Source organism: Brassica napus, chromosome A10 (assembly GCF_020379485.1).
Source record: "Brassica napus cultivar Da-Ae chromosome A10, Da-Ae, whole genome shotgun sequence".
Lineage (NCBI taxonomy): Eukaryota > Viridiplantae > Streptophyta > Magnoliopsida > Brassicales > Brassicaceae > Brassica > Brassica napus.
This window is the reverse complement of record NC_063443.1, coordinates 19,033,090-19,047,957: the sequence shown is the minus strand read 5'-3', so window position 1 is coordinate 19,047,957 and position 14,868 is coordinate 19,033,090. Positions and strand designations below refer to the sequence as shown.

Sequence of the window (14,868 nt, the reverse complement as noted above, 5' to 3'; positions counted from 1 at the left end):
TTATCTTTGCAGCAAGAACACAAGAAGTAATCAGCAGCTAACACATACATAGAGTAAGAAAACTATTGATCTTAGACTTGTCTGATATTATGTAGATAGAGTCTGAAAGTCACCGTTTACCAGTGAAACTATAACAAATGAACAATAAATTCTTTTTAAATATAAGTACCACAAAATTCACAAAATTTGAATAACACAAGTATTTAATAGAATTAAAAAATATTAAATTGAACAATACTATACTTTAATTTTTATAGAAAAAAAATTACAAATACTTTGTCTAATAACAATTTTTAATGGGAATAACACTAATTTAATAGGAATTTTAATTCTTTCCAATTTCAAGATTCAATTTCCTCACCAAAAATAGGTAAAAATTAGTCTATGAAACAATAACCGGTAAATTTATAGGAGGTGTACCGACCGGTTTGAATCGGTTATGGGTTCGCTGCTCTACTTCGTGGCCTTGGGGAAAAATCCGAAAGCTTTCGATTTTGAACCATACAAACATCTCTCCCATGGCGGAAACTCGAAACTCGTAACTAGAGAAGAAGCAGCTGTAACTAGAGAATGGCTTGTGTCTCGACATGCTTACTCATCTCCCCTAGGCTAACTCAATCGGAGCTCTCATCAAAAAAGCCTTCGATTCGCCTCAGATCTCCCTTTCCCAGTGGAAAGCTAACGGAGAGGTCCCCGAGCCGTCGCCGGAAGTTCAACAACCGTCGAATCTCGGTGGTGAGGGCGGCGAGTATAGATAATAAGCTCACCGGCGGCGCAATCAGACCGGGAGGACTGGTGGAGAGCGACAAGATACCTACTGATGTCCGAAAACGAGCTATGGAAGCTGTGGACGAGTGTGGTCGGAGAGTCACTGTCGGTGACGTGGCTAGCAGAGCTGGTCTGAACGTTACACAAGCTCAGACAGCGCTTCAGGCTCTCGCCGCGGACACTGATGGGTTTCTCGAGGTATGTCCACTTGATATATAAAGTTTTGATCTTTATGTGTGTTTATGATGTTTCATTCACATTGAGATAAAGTTTTGATCTTTATCTGTTTTATGTTTCATGCGGCATGCCCATTGAGATAAAGTATTGATCTTTTATGTGTTTAATGTTTCTTCATTGAAGGTCTCAGATGAAGGTGATGTGCTTTATGTATTCCCAAGGGACTATCGGTCTAAGCTAGCTACCAAGTCGTTAAGGGTACAGATTGAACCGTTTCTTGAGAAGGCAAAGGTATTGTCTTTTGCTGTAATTCAAATCGATTTGAACTTTGAATTGTTACTTATATCATCTGAGGTCTCTATCAGGGTGCTGCTGACTATCTGACTCGTGTCTCATTTGGCACTGCGCTTATTGCGTCTATTGTTATCGTCTACACAACAATTATAGTCTTGATTTCAAGCAGAAGGTGTGTGTGTGTGTGTGTGTGACTTGTTGTATTATCATTATGGACAGTGGCAGTGCACTAACCTTTTTTTGGATTTGGTTTTAAAGTGAGGATGATAATCGTCAGAGGAGACGTGGGCGAGGATATGATTCTGGATTCAATTTCTATATCAATCCTATCGATTTATTTTGGTAATTTGATCTAACTCTAACCAATAGAGAGAGATAATTTGATATAATGGGAAGCTTCTAGTCATGTTCTAGTGTTTTTGATGGAAGGTATTGGGATCCCAACTATTACAGAAGGCGGCGAGCTCGAGAAGATGAAGGAAAGGGAATGAATTTCATTGAATCTGTAAGCTTTCATGCTTTTTGCTATATGTTTCTCCCTAAGTTGCTGCTGAGTGATGATGACTTTGGATTAGTTAGTAATGGTTTGTTTTGTAGGTTTTCTCCTTTGTGTTTGGAGATGGAGATCCAAATCAAGGGATTGAAGAAGAGAGGTGGCAGATGGTAATGTGCAGTGCTCTAACCTACTCATGTTCTTTTTCTTCATGTGCTTGAACATATCCAAGTCTTTAGTTCCATTCTGTGGAAAACATCTTAGATGATGTTATTATGTTAAAATGAGATTTGAATATGAAAAGATCTATCACGCACATAATGAATTGCTAGTGATGTAACTCGCATATGTCACCTATTTGCAGATTGGGAGGTATATAACTTCTAGAGGAGGTGTTGTTGCAGCTGACGAGCTTGCTCCATACCTTGATGTGTCATCTTCCAAGAGTGCTATGGTATGTTTTGCTTACTGTTTCTTCTTCAAAGGCGAGCTAATGAAACTAACTTCATATTCTGCTAGCTGTTTGTGCTAGTCCCTTTGTTCCCTTTTTACTTCTCAGCTTCTTAAGTTTTCTTTTTAATGTTTACAGAGCGATGAATCCTACATTCTTCCTGTTCTTCTTCGGTTTGATGGTCAACCTGAGTTGGATGATGAGGTATACAATTTTTTTCTTTTTGGTTGCTTTATATATGATGCCAATGTTACATGATCTGCAGTATCTTCCATGTTCATCTTTTATAAAAACTATCATCTGTTCTTTAGGGAAACATTCTGTATCGCTTTCCATCCCTGCAACGCACAGCTTCTGGATCTGGTAGAAGAAAGGAATACGTGGGGAAATGGTTTGACTTTGTTGCAGATATGGAGAAGTTCTTCAAGGAGAAAAAATGGCAATTTAGGTTCTTATCATTCCCTCCTCCTGAAAAGTGTTTAATAGCTTTTGGTTGGTTCAGTTGGTGATAATGGAATCTTCTTTTTCTTCAACAGTAAAACTAGTTCATCCGAGAGAGCTTTGGTCGTTGGCCTAGGTGCTTTTAATCTCTTTGGTGTCATTGTTCTAAACTCCTTGCTAAAGTAAGCCCCTCCTAGATTATAATAACACTCCACCTAATATTCTCTAACGCAACTTTGTTTTTTGTATTTGTTTCCAGGGAGATGGCTGTCACACCAAGTGGGTTTCTTACATTTGTTAAGAACATATATCCACTACTTCAGGTGTGATTTAGTTTTTGCTCATATGGGTACTTCTTTTTATCAAACTGTTTCCAACTTCTATTGACTCTTGTACAAACGACAATGCAGGTATACGCAGGTTCATTCTTTGCAATCCCTGTGATTCGGTGGTTTTCAATCAAGAGAAAGAATGACCAGATAGAGAATAGAAACAAAGCTCGGCTACAGTTTGCACGAGCACTTGAGTCTCCTGATATCGCTCTACGGCGCAAGGTAGGCACTCGCTCCAGTGGTTATATATTTTTTTTTAATCGGAGTTCTGAAACAACGCCTTTTAAACTGATGCAATGCAGCTACTAAGTGCAAGGGATATGGCTCAGAACACAGTGATAGGGAAGGAGAGGATAGTGTATACTACAGATAAAGATATGATTGAACAAGACTATGAGGCAGAGGAATGGGACAGACGGTTCCGTGAGGTGGAAAAATCAGATTGAAAAAATGTGAAATCAGGTAATAAGTGAGAAGACACAGCTTCACATTGTCTTAGCTTGCAACTACTAATAGACTTCTATATGAATGACGTATCTCAATTTTGCATTTTCATTCCAGGGACTTGTGACAGCAACTCACACTTGATCTGCAACACAGAACTGTCTCAATAACTTTACATGGACACACTCAACAAGTTGCTGCGGAAGAGAGAAGGCATGGTACATACTTATATAGACATTGTTACTCTCTTTGAGACAGAGAAAGTCATTGGTTTTCATAGGTCTCTTAAGTTAAAGAACTAACACAACCATACCTGCTTGTTCCGGAGAGTTACCAAAAAAAAAAATGCAGTAGAAGATCAATGTACAGTGATATGTATGTATATACAGAAGTCCATTTTCTTGCGTATGGGAATATTCATCATATGATTCTCTTTGTATTCATTGTCTTTCTCTTTCGGTATCTGCTATTGAAGTAGGCTTGAGAGATCTTAATGCATATAAAGGACTAAGTTGATCATACAACGAATTAATGGGGCCAATTTGGAAAAATATTATAAATTGTGGGGCAACGTAGAAAAAGATTACGTGGACGCTCTCAAAAAGAAGCGTGGTGACCAAAGCTTTTCTCTACGCCTCCATTCATCATCATCGTCTGTTTTTGTCTTTTAACGGAATAAGAAAATTTCCAGAAAAAGGAAGAAACTTTCCGGAGAGCTCGAAAGATTCATCTTCCATGGGGAAAAAGCTCTAAATCGAATATTTTTAGAAAGAGAGAGAGATTGTGAAAAGAAGATGTCGAGATCTCTGGCGAAACGTTTTGTACCCTATGTGTCTGCTCGTATAAGAGAGAATCATCGGATGCTTAATTATTATTGTTCTTCCTCTTCTTCTGCTCTCAAAGAAGCTTCTTCTTCTTCTTCTTCTTCTTCTTCGTCCTCCTCCCAATCTGAATCACCTTCTCTCGAGGCTGTTCATCTCAGCGACAATTGTATCCGGGTATGTCATCTTCTCCAATCTAACAAGTTCACAACAATTTTTCAATGGAAATGGAAAAAAAAAGGAATATCTTTTTCGACCTTAATTGCTTGAATTGAAATAACGATATTATGAAACATGGGAGGTTCGGTTCGGTTCGTATGAAGTTGATAGTTTTATTTCCAAAGATATACACATTTGGCTATGTGTTGAATTTGTAATCATGAGATCTGTGAACATGATGAACATATCTGTCTGTAACGAATTAATGACGTGACTTTCTGGATAAAAACCTTATTCGGACAGACGTTTAGACCATCTTTATCCCTAAAATCCCAAATGGGGTTCTTAATGATTTTTTAGTAATAAATGTAACTTTAAAAACCTTTGTTAAGAAATTTTCATTTTGAGAGGTTTAATGGGAGTTTCTTAATTGAGAATTCTTAAAAAAAATTACATTTTTTTGGAAGATAAAATTTTACAGTTCTACAACAATGCAAGACTTGTGACAAAAGGAAACATCTACAAAAATACAAGTCTTGTGACACAAGGAAACAAGACTCGTGACACACTATACACCAAATCTAAAACGAAACAAGATAACAAAAAAAGATACGTGATCCACATCTACTTAAATTCATATGAACCTTGTATGTCAAAGAGAGCTTTCAACTGAGTGAGAGAAAGGGAAACGGATAAAGCTACCTTAGTCATCTCTTTGGTGAACTCCTGCATAGTTGCAGCCATTTGTGGAGCCTTCATGAGATTATTGACAAGCTTCATAACCTCTGCACTCTTTGACATATTCCCAACTGTTTGACCAACAGCTGAACATTCAATAGAAAAAAAGAAACGAACAAGTGATATTAACACAATCACACTGCAAACATAATATGAAACAATGATGAAAACTCAAAGCTTTTATATACCATAAGAGTCCCCAAGGTGCATTGATATGGAATTCATCTGAGCCTTGTTTTCATATAAATTCTTAATCGTCCTTCTCGAACACACAATCTCCTTCTCGAACTCACAATCTCCTTAACAAGCGCCTTTAACAGTAACATCACAGAAGAACCAAAATCACTAAACACAATTTGAAAAGAGCCAAGACTTTTCTAAAGAAAAAAAAAACTAATCTTTACATGCATCATACAGATCAGACAAATAGTTACAATTGAATGATTCAAATAGTTGAAAACTGATCAAATCTGAAGCTTTCAAGTTGTAAATGACACACATAAGGCTACCAAAGGTACTAATTAATCATTCAAAGGTCCAAACTTTAACATTCCCAGACAACGACCAAAAGCGCATCACTCTAACTAAAAGGAAGAAAGAACAAACCTTGACAAAGTTTCCAAGAGTTTAGTAGATCCCCTGGAAAAAGTAAACAGAGGGTTCTCTTGAAGGGGAAGTACCCAGAGGCTACAACACCGAGTAGAAGTGGATACAGTTGGGGGAGAGAGGTCTCGCAAAACAGAGGGTTCTCTTGAAGCTTCTGATTAATAATCTCATTTCGTTCGTCCAGCGGAGAAGAGGAGAGAAACAGAGACGACGCCGACAAAAGACGGAGAGCACGAGGGAGAGAGAAGAAAACAACAAAGAAAAGAAATTAAAAAAAAAACAAAATTTGAAACTTTTTCATAAGCTGACACGTGGTCTATAAAACCCCCTCTAAATCGGTCCCCAAAATGCCTTATTAAGGATCGCTTACTCACTCTATAATTATTTTTGATTTAATTAAATCACTGAATTTTTCTAAAAACCCCCTTAAGAACCTGGGATAATCCTGCTCTTAATTGCGTGTGTGTGTTTTGTCTTGACCTTTTTATGAGTTTTGTCTTCTTTTTTTTTTTGGGTCAGAGAATAAAAGAGTTGCAATCTAGTGAACCAGAAAAGAAGCTGCTTCGATTGGGTGTAGAAACTGGAGGCTGTTCTGGTTTCCAGTACGTCTTTGAGCTTGATCATAAAACCAACCCTGATGACAGGTTACTTTGCTCACGATTGATTCTCCAGTAGTACTGCACAAGCTCGTTTATTTTTATAGCTCTTCTTATACATTGCAGGGTGTTTGAGAAGGACGGTGTCAAGTTGGTTGTAGATAATGTCTCATATGACTTTGTCAAAGGCGCTACTGTTGATTACGTCGAGGAGCTCATCCGTTCTGCTTTCGTGGTAAAAACCCTTCTCGAGACTTATAATCTATAGATAGCTAGCTAGCTACTACCATCTTGACTCTTTTCTTCTTTCATCAACTGCTTGCTTATATAGCGTTAGTGTAAGCATTCTTTTATGTTTGACCTGAGCTGACTGACTGGAGGTTCATAAGCCGTTTCCTTAACTCACAACATGTCTTCCTTGTGGTGGCCTGTGTTTTTGTATTCAATATTTTCATTTGATCGCTGATGTTTGATGTGTGTTCAGGTAGCTGAGAACCCAGCCGCAGTGGGTGGATGCAGTTGTAAAAGCTCCTTCATGGTGAAACAGTGAATCATTCTTCTTTTACATGACTAGAAACCATATTTGATCTTTTGTTTATTTACTTGTACAATGTCTCACAAGTTTTTGCTATGTATCATCAAAAGGCATTACTAGGGGAAAGATACAAAAACTCTGTAGGCTTCTAGCTCAACAAAATCATATGTTCAATCCTATTTTTTATATAATAATGGAATGATTTACACAAAGAGGAAAGTTGTATCTTCTCTTTATATACACAACAGTTGATCTCTCTACCTGCTCTTGATCATACCCCATAGATTTTTAAATTACAAATCCAGCTGATGAAAGCGAGTCCTTGTGAGCACCTAACAGAGAAGAGCGACTCAACTCCTTCAGCTTTCCCTTCTCCAACAAGAACACCCTCTGCGCCATCATCACTGTCTCCAGTCTATGTGCTATCACAATTACCTGTAAATAAATGCAAAACATCAGATGGGAACACACTTAAAATGTTTGTTTAGAAGAGAAGAGAGCTGGGATGCTTCTTGTTTACCGTATGGTCTTGCATTACACGTTCAAGCGCTTGTCTGACTAGCAACTCCGACATACTATCCAATGCTGATGTCGCTTCATCCAAAATCAGTATGGATGAGTTCTGATACAGCGCTCTTGCAATAGCTAGTCTGCACAATTTGCCATTGTTAACAACAACACCATAAGCACCTGAGTTTTAATAACTATTCCAGACCAACCTTTGTCTCTGGCCTCCACTTAAGCTTGAACCTCTGGGACCGATTCCTGTGTTGTATCCCTCTGGTAAGTTTCTGATAAACTCATCAGCATTTGCAGTTTTGGCAGCAAGCTCAACTCTCTTCATGTCAATACCTGTAGTGAGATCTCTGTACCCAATGTTCTCAGCAACTGTCCCTGTAAACAGAGTCTTGTATATGTAGTAGACAAAGATAAGCAAGTTACTACAATAAACCATTATAAACAACCCTGGGATGAATTACAAAACAAAAGAGTGGAACTTACGATGTCTTGTGAAACCAGACCAACATGCTGCCTCAAACTCTCCAGTTTGATATCCTTGATGTCCTTTTTGTCAATATAGATAGAGCCTATTAAAGTGAAAACAGAAACTTTGGTGAAACATTGTGACCACGAAGTGAAAGAAACAAGAGTTGTGTGTACCAGAGGAAGGTTCGTAAAGGCGGAGAAGCAATTTAATCAGCGTTGTCTTCCCTCCACCAGATGGACCAACAAGAGCTATAGTCTCTCCTGCTTTGATATGAAGACTCAACCCATCTAAAACAGGAAGCATCTCTTCTCCATACTTAAACGAAACACTGCGCAACTCAACCTCTCCTGCAACCTTTTCAAGTTGAATGGCTCCAGGTCTCTCGATCACCTTAGATTTTAAGGAGGCTAAATCAAACAAACGTTCTATCGCTGGCTCTCCTTGTTTCAACTCATTATAAGCTTTTCCAAGATCCTGCATCATTCTTTTAGATTCAAAATCCCAATAAGACAGCTCCTTAAAGTAATAGAACCTTAGGCAGATGTATATGTAATACCTGGACAGGCTCGATCAAGAAAGCTAAGGATGTCATAAAGGAAACAATCGCCCCGGAGCTTAAAGAAGAGCCTGCAAGCGTCACAGCTCCAACACAAAACACGGACAAAGATCCGAGATAGATAACTTGAACAATCTGAGGGATAAGCGACTTCATTTTCTTCTTCTTAAAACGCTCAGATAGATCAGCACTAGCAAACCTCTGGAACCTCACAGTCTCGGAAACCTCTGCGTTATTCGCCTTCACAAACAAAATCGCAGGAAGCACCTGTAGATTAACAAAAGCATCCACTTTAGTTAAAAAAAAACTCAAAGTTGAAGAAGAGAGGAATCAGAGAGATTAATACTTCATTTAAGTAGGCGGAGAGTGAAGCAGAGGCAATCTGAGCTTTTCTTGATATCTTGCGAAGCCTATCACCAAGAAATGCTATGACTAGCGCAACCGATGGGATCACCTAAGAAAATCAAAACAAAGAAACTTCAGAAAGACAATACTTACCCGCGGTCATTAGCTCAACCGGAAATGATCCTGACCATTGTGTCAAAAGTCCCCAGTTCGAATGACAGCTAGGACGAAACTAATATTACAATACTATAGCTTCAAATGACCGCTAGGACGAAACTAATATTACACCAGGGGATTATAGCTCCGGCCCGAACCTACTGGTAATTCAAAAATAAAATAAAATAAAAGACAATAACTTTCACTAACCATTGCAGAGACTAGTGTGAGTAGAGGACTAGCAACAACCATATGTGTAGCCATAGCAGATATCTGGAAAGCACTGGGCACAACTGTCTGCAATAAACAGTTTTACAGTCAGTTAATAAAAAAAAGAACTTTTTAGCAAAGCAATGATTTTTTTATTTATTTATTATTACACACGTTGAGAAGAGCATAGATAGTGTCGGAAACTTCAGAAGCTTCGGCGGTGATACGATACGCGATATCTCCCGACGAGATCCCACTCCCGCCTTCGAAGAACTCCAGCTCCCTCTCCAGCACTCTCCCGTACGCGAAGACGCGGATCTTGTAAACGGAGCTGAGAGCAGCCTCCCAGAGATACGCTTGCTGGAGATAGCCGGCGACGACTCTGGCGAGGAACAGAGCGGCTAGGACGAGAGCAGAGTTTCTGAGCTTTAAGGGGGACGCGGCGTTGGCGTTGAGGGTGGAGGTGAAGGAGCCGATCCTGGGGATGATCTGAGAGAGCGAGACGACGGAGACGAAGCTGCAGAGCCACCCGGCGAGGATGGTTCTGGATTCGGATTGGAGATAGGGTTTAACGTTTTCGAAGGGTTTTAGAGAGCTGATGATGGTTGTGTTGGCGCGAGTAAGGGAAACAGAGGATTTTCTGGAGGTGGGAGATGGTTGGATTGAGAGTTTGTGAAAGAGAGGTGAGCTCCGTCGGTGGCGTAGCGGTGGAGGAGGAAGGAGGAAACATGGCGTCGTTGGGCGGAGGAGGAGAGATGGCATTTTTTTTTTCTCCTACTCTGAAACAGAGAGAATTAAACCAAATCAAATAAACGTTAGATTTCAGTTTGGGGTTGACAATTTTACTAAACCGGGATATGGTTTACTTCGAATTTCGGTTAATTCGGTTAACAATAGAGGGTTGTAATGGGTTTGAAATAGTATTTTTAAAACCGGACCGACCCGGTGGTTAGATTATATTCAATTATGAACCAATTATGTAGTTAGATTAGATCTAATAACTGGTTCGATCATGAACCAATCAAGTGATCGGATTGGATTTCAGTGTCGAACTATATTAAACCATGATCTAAATAATATTCGGTTCCGTTTTCGATCCGATTTTGAAAATATTAGTTTGAAACCCAAAGATTACTAGGGGGCTGGCCTCTCAAATGATTTTAATAACATTTTTATATTTTTTAGTAAAATCCAAAACTAAATAATTTATGTCATTTTGCATATTGGTTTGAATTATATTTTTATGCATTAGATATTTGAAATTAATTTAAGTTTCAATATTACAAAATCATTTTAGAGTTTGTACTAAGTGTTCTCAAAAGACTGAAACAGCTTTGTTCTAGTTGCCAAGGCCACGAGGACCTGGATTGCTTGAGGCAGACTCCACAAACTTCTTCCTTGAATCCGCCTTTTTCTTCTTCCTCCTTGCGGTTCCAGGTGGAGCCTGATAAAGATTCATTCATTCACAAGAATTCATTACACTCTGTTCACAATGTGAAAGGTGAACAAGAAGAAGAAACCTTTTGTTGTGCTTTCATTGCGTCCTCGAGCGAGCTCAATGCAGGGATGGATCCTCCTTCCATTGCTCCCATCAAGTTCTTCATCTTCACTCTCATTTGGAATATTTGTGCTACAAGTTGGCTCACCTGTACAACAACAACAGCCAAACACAGTATTGAATCTTATTTTCTTGTCTGAGATCTGAAACTAGCTTCTGAGTGAGAGTACCTGTTGTTCTGTTTTTCCTGAATCATTAGCAACTCTTTTCCTTCTCTCTGGGGATTCTGCTAGTAACTCTGGCTTCTCCCTTTCCTCTGCCCAACCCAACCAAACCAGAATAAGACATTATTATTTTTTTAAATGGAATGGGAAGAAAGAGAACAAAACCAGGTGTCATGGCTTCAATCATTGCTTCCATGATGACAAGACTCTTCTCAGCTTCTCTGATCTGCGCTGGACTCACTTTCCCCATTCCAGGAATCATTCCAAGAACACGCGTCATCGACCCCATCTTCGCAACAGCACGAGTCTGCTTTAGGAAGTCGTTGAAGTCGAACTTTGCACTCATTATCTTCTTCTGTAGATCTTCCGCATCTTCTTCACGCATCTATTATACATGAAAACACATCAGCAAGAAAGAAAGAAAGAGAGTTTTGATTGCCTAGTAGTAGTTTTTACTCAAAAACTTACAACTTCTTGTGCCTTCTCCACAAACGAGAGCACATCTCCCATTCCAAGAACTCGACCAGCCATTCTATTGGGATAGAAGGGTTCAAGATCCTCCATTCTCTCTCCACGTCCTACAAGTTTTATCGGTTTTCCAGATACCTAGTAAAGCAATGTGCACTCAATATATAATATTACAGTAAAAAAAAAGTATAGTAAGGAAGGAGAAGAATGAAACCTCCTTGACACTCAAAGCAGCACCACCTCTTGAATCACCGTCTAGCTTTGTCAATATGGCTCCTGTGATTCCTATCTCTACATTGAACGTCGTCACCAATGCTGTGGGAAAAAAATACCAAAAAGTTAAATAGGTTTTTATACATCAGATCCTAGAAATCAAGAAACTAATACATGCACAAGTGAGAGTACCTGCAGCTTCTTGTCCAGTCATGGCATCAACAACTAGCAACACTTCTGTGGGATTCAAAACTTTCTTCACGTCTTTTAATTCATCCATCATCCCTTTATCTATCTGCCACAAACAGGCAATTTCATGACTAAAGAGCATTGTGATACAGATAACTCCACAAAGAAAGAAAGAAAGATTTACCTGAAGTCTCCCTGCAGTATCCATAATAACTACATCCACATTGTTCTTTTTAGCTTCTTTTAAACCTTCCTTAGCTATATCTGCAGGCTTTACTTCAGTCCCTGCTGTATAAACCGGCACACTAACCTGACACAAAGAAAGCATTAGCAAAAAAAAACATTTGTTTATGAATTTGAATATCATCACATGTTCATACACACTGCACACGGTGATTCAAAGTTCAAATCTCAATACCTGTTCACCTAAAATGACAAGTTGATCGATGGCAGCAGGTCGGTACACATCTCCAGCAATAAGCATGCAAGTTTTTCCCTATAAAATATGATGCAATTATAATAAATGTCAGTATTATTTGACAGAGACAGAGTAACAATCCCATCAAAATCATACCTGCTTCTTTAGGTAACAAGCGAGTTTAGCACAAACGGTTGTCTTCCCAACTCCTTGGAGTCCAGCCAACAATATAACAGTAGGACCTGACTTAGAAAACTGAAGCTCAGATACTTCTCCACCCATCAACTTCACTAGCTCATCATGCACAATCTGCAATAAAACTCTAATGGATCACAGATCCGGAGAAAGCTTAAGATAACAGGTTCATTGCTAGTAATTACCTTGACCAACTGCTGGTCTGGTTTGACTCCTCGGATGACACCCATTCCAACGGCTTGGTCACTAACAGACTGAACAAACCTTCTAACAACTGGGAGACTCACCTGTTAACCAAAAACCGCCAAGTGACTAAAAATTACTTCTCTACATATAAAAACAGAACAAAGCACCAACCAACTCACATCTGCTTCAAGGAGAGCTCTTCTAATATCCCTCATTGGCTCAGCAATATTCTCCTTTGTCAAGACCTCTGCAATGTTCAAATAAACGTAACTAGTTTTATAATATGATGTTGTTCACTTCATACATCTCTCTCTAATACATTACTCGTTACACATGTTAATCTATTATTATTATTATTTTGAATAATCCGGTGTATCCTAGACTAGCGGTGAGTGTCCGTAGCAGCCTATTATTAATCTATTATTTATAATAGTCTTTCTCTTAAACATATACTAAGAACAAACTGCTTTATCTCACTAATCTTCTCACTCCTTAAGCAAAAAAATTACATAGAAAGAGAAAAGGTCGAACCTTCTCCTTTGAGTTTGGTCCAAGCAGCCTCAAGTCCACTAGTCAACTGACCAAACATCTCCGCCTTCACTTGGCTCCTTCTGTAACTTCTTCCATTGCCAACTGTCTTCGATTTCACCCAACTCCATATCTCCCTCTTAACTCAACAAACAAACAAACAACGCTAATTAAACAATAATCGAAAGAAAAAGAAACGAGCTTGAAGGCAGCAAGTACCGTGGAGGTGTTCTTGGAAGAGAGAGAAGAAGCTGAATTGGCGGTTCCGGTGAATGCAGAACGAAACGTAGCTCTACTTGATCGACACGCCGTCAAATTCTGAGTACACGGAGCTCTATTATTCACCGAGAAACGGCTCGAAATTTGCAGAGCCTCCATAAGCAGTAGTGAAGTGAAGTGATCGAAGAAGCTCTTAATTTTATCCGCAAAGAATCAAAACCTTTTGATTGGTTCCGTTCTATCCAATTCTAATGACGTGTCCTTTTATCAGCCGTCGATTCTGTTCATTTCGAAATACGCCGCCGTTTTAAAGAATCCTTGTTTGCCTGCAAGCTTACACCATGCGCAGCGGCGAACCGCTCATTGGAGTTCAAGAAATTAATTTATTATAATTTTTTTTGCTTGATTTAAAAAAAAAATTAAATAAAGTGATTAATAGCAGGTCGCCACGTGGCGTAGGATCCACTGAACAGTCACGACCCAAGTTCACGCGGAAGAAGCGGGACGAACCGAAGTCTTCAGTTATACTTATTTTAATACTTTTTTTTTCCATAAAACGTGCGATCCTCTCCCTTTGAACCCTTGATGCGCATGCCCTAAGTAGACAGCTGAAGCTATAAGTGTTATTATCATAGTCATCAGTGTTCTTCTTTTAAAGTTGTAAGAGATGTCCTTGTGATATTCTTGCTCCACCTTTTCCTATAGAAAAGATCTGGAGGCTAAACATGTCTCATTTCTTAATCAAAAGTTAAAACATATGCTTCCAAATCCTCGAGAACTTATATAAATGAACATAAGCACACACCAAACCTACATTATTTTAACTTCATTTCATTCATATGAACGAAAAGCCAAATGTTTTTTCTTGAACAATGTGTGTTTGTGTTCGAGAGTAATTTTCTCCACGCCTACATTATTAACTACAAAGTAGCCGTTAAATAGATATTATAATAAACAATCTCTTGGGAAAGAATCGAACTCGTCTCTTGAGAAGTTGGAAGTGATTTAACACTTTCATTAAATTAAGTTTCGCCTTGAAACCAAATAAAAATGAACAAATACTAACCTTACATTCTTTAACTTTTCAAATTTACAAAGTACTAGCTAATAGCCTAATATAAAGAATTTCTGACCTAATATCAACAAATGATCCAAATCGTTAAAATGATTTATTAATTTTTCATCTTCATCAAAATGTTTTCTTTTAAAAGCTTTTCAACAAAAATGTTTCTTTGTTGTGGTATCAGGTATGTAATTCATCCTTTCCCCCAGTTATCCCATGTAGTTAATGGATTATCGTGAAAGATAACTATGTGTTAATTTTCTTTTCATAATGAACAATGTGTGTGTGTGTTCGAGAGTAATTTTCTCCACGCCTACATTGTTAACTAGTACAAAATAGCCGTTTTATAGAAAATGAGAAACATATTTTGGGAAGCCAATAAAACTCGTCTTGAAAAGCTTCGATGTAACATTGGAAACTGGAAGTAGTTTAATTAAAGCCCTTAAATTAAATGTAATTCGGCCTTGGAACCATACATTGTGAAACCCTAGTTTTGACCACTTTACTTGTCACTAACGGCTCAAAATGCTCTGTGTCGATGTCTCTCTCTATAAATA

At 38.6% G+C, this 14,868-nt stretch overlaps 4 protein-coding genes and 1 long non-coding RNA gene across 5 annotated transcripts; 2 read left to right on the top strand and 3 right to left on the bottom strand.

The window, feature by feature from the left end:
* The first annotated feature begins 479 nt into the window (after positions 1–479).
* Positions 480–3,841, top strand: BNAA10G26250D (uncharacterized protein At5g03900, chloroplastic). Its single transcript, XM_013812920.3, has 14 exons — positions 480–966; positions 1,129–1,236; positions 1,311–1,411; positions 1,498–1,581; positions 1,669–1,744; positions 1,837–1,902; positions 2,097–2,186; positions 2,322–2,387; positions 2,495–2,631; positions 2,720–2,806; positions 2,884–2,947; positions 3,035–3,178; positions 3,259–3,418; positions 3,518–3,841. The coding sequence occupies exons 1-13, from the start codon at positions 571–573 to the stop codon at positions 3,400–3,402; spliced, it is 1,563 nt and encodes a 520-aa protein (XP_013668374.2). The 5' UTR covers positions 480–570; the 3' UTR covers positions 3,403–3,418; positions 3,518–3,841.
* Positions 3,842–4,033: 192 nt separating this feature from the next.
* Positions 4,034–7,012, top strand: LOC106372660 (iron-sulfur assembly protein IscA-like 2, mitochondrial). The gene is made up of 4 exons (XM_013812922.3): positions 4,034–4,398; positions 6,244–6,368; positions 6,447–6,555; positions 6,805–7,012. Exons 1-4 carry the CDS (start codon positions 4,195–4,197, stop codon positions 6,868–6,870), a joined length of 504 nt encoding a protein of 167 aa, XP_013668376.2. The 5' UTR covers positions 4,034–4,194; the 3' UTR covers positions 6,871–7,012.
* Positions 4,790–6,178, bottom strand: LOC106380904. Its single transcript, XR_001276427.3, has 3 exons — positions 5,725–6,178; positions 5,307–5,429; positions 4,790–5,204 (listed from the first exon to the last, which is right to left on the bottom strand). It is a non-coding gene; the product is annotated as an uncharacterized LOC106380904 (long non-coding RNA).
* Positions 6,982–9,927, bottom strand: LOC106372659 (ABC transporter B family member 29, chloroplastic). The gene is made up of 9 exons (XM_048742654.1): positions 9,285–9,927; positions 9,111–9,197; positions 8,746–8,853; positions 8,400–8,666; positions 8,017–8,317; positions 7,858–7,943; positions 7,575–7,762; positions 7,376–7,505; positions 6,982–7,290 (listed from the first exon to the last, which is right to left on the bottom strand). The coding sequence occupies exons 1-9, from the start codon at positions 9,870–9,872 to the stop codon at positions 7,144–7,146; spliced, it is 1,902 nt and encodes a 633-aa protein (XP_048598611.1). The 5' UTR covers positions 9,873–9,927; the 3' UTR covers positions 6,982–7,143.
* Positions 9,928–10,333: 406 nt separating this feature from the next.
* LOC106372661 (signal recognition particle 54 kDa protein, chloroplastic) lies at positions 10,334–13,494 on the bottom strand. Its single transcript, XM_013812923.3, has 14 exons — positions 13,249–13,494; positions 13,033–13,168; positions 12,681–12,748; positions 12,501–12,602; positions 12,277–12,429; positions 12,121–12,198; positions 11,887–12,012; positions 11,706–11,808; positions 11,515–11,615; positions 11,301–11,438; positions 10,998–11,217; positions 10,839–10,924; positions 10,631–10,756; positions 10,334–10,554 (listed from the first exon to the last, which is right to left on the bottom strand). Exons 1-14 carry the CDS (start codon positions 13,405–13,407, stop codon positions 10,450–10,452), a joined length of 1,701 nt encoding a protein of 566 aa, XP_013668377.2. The 5' UTR covers positions 13,408–13,494; the 3' UTR covers positions 10,334–10,449.
* Positions 13,495–14,868: the final 1,374 nt, after the last annotated feature.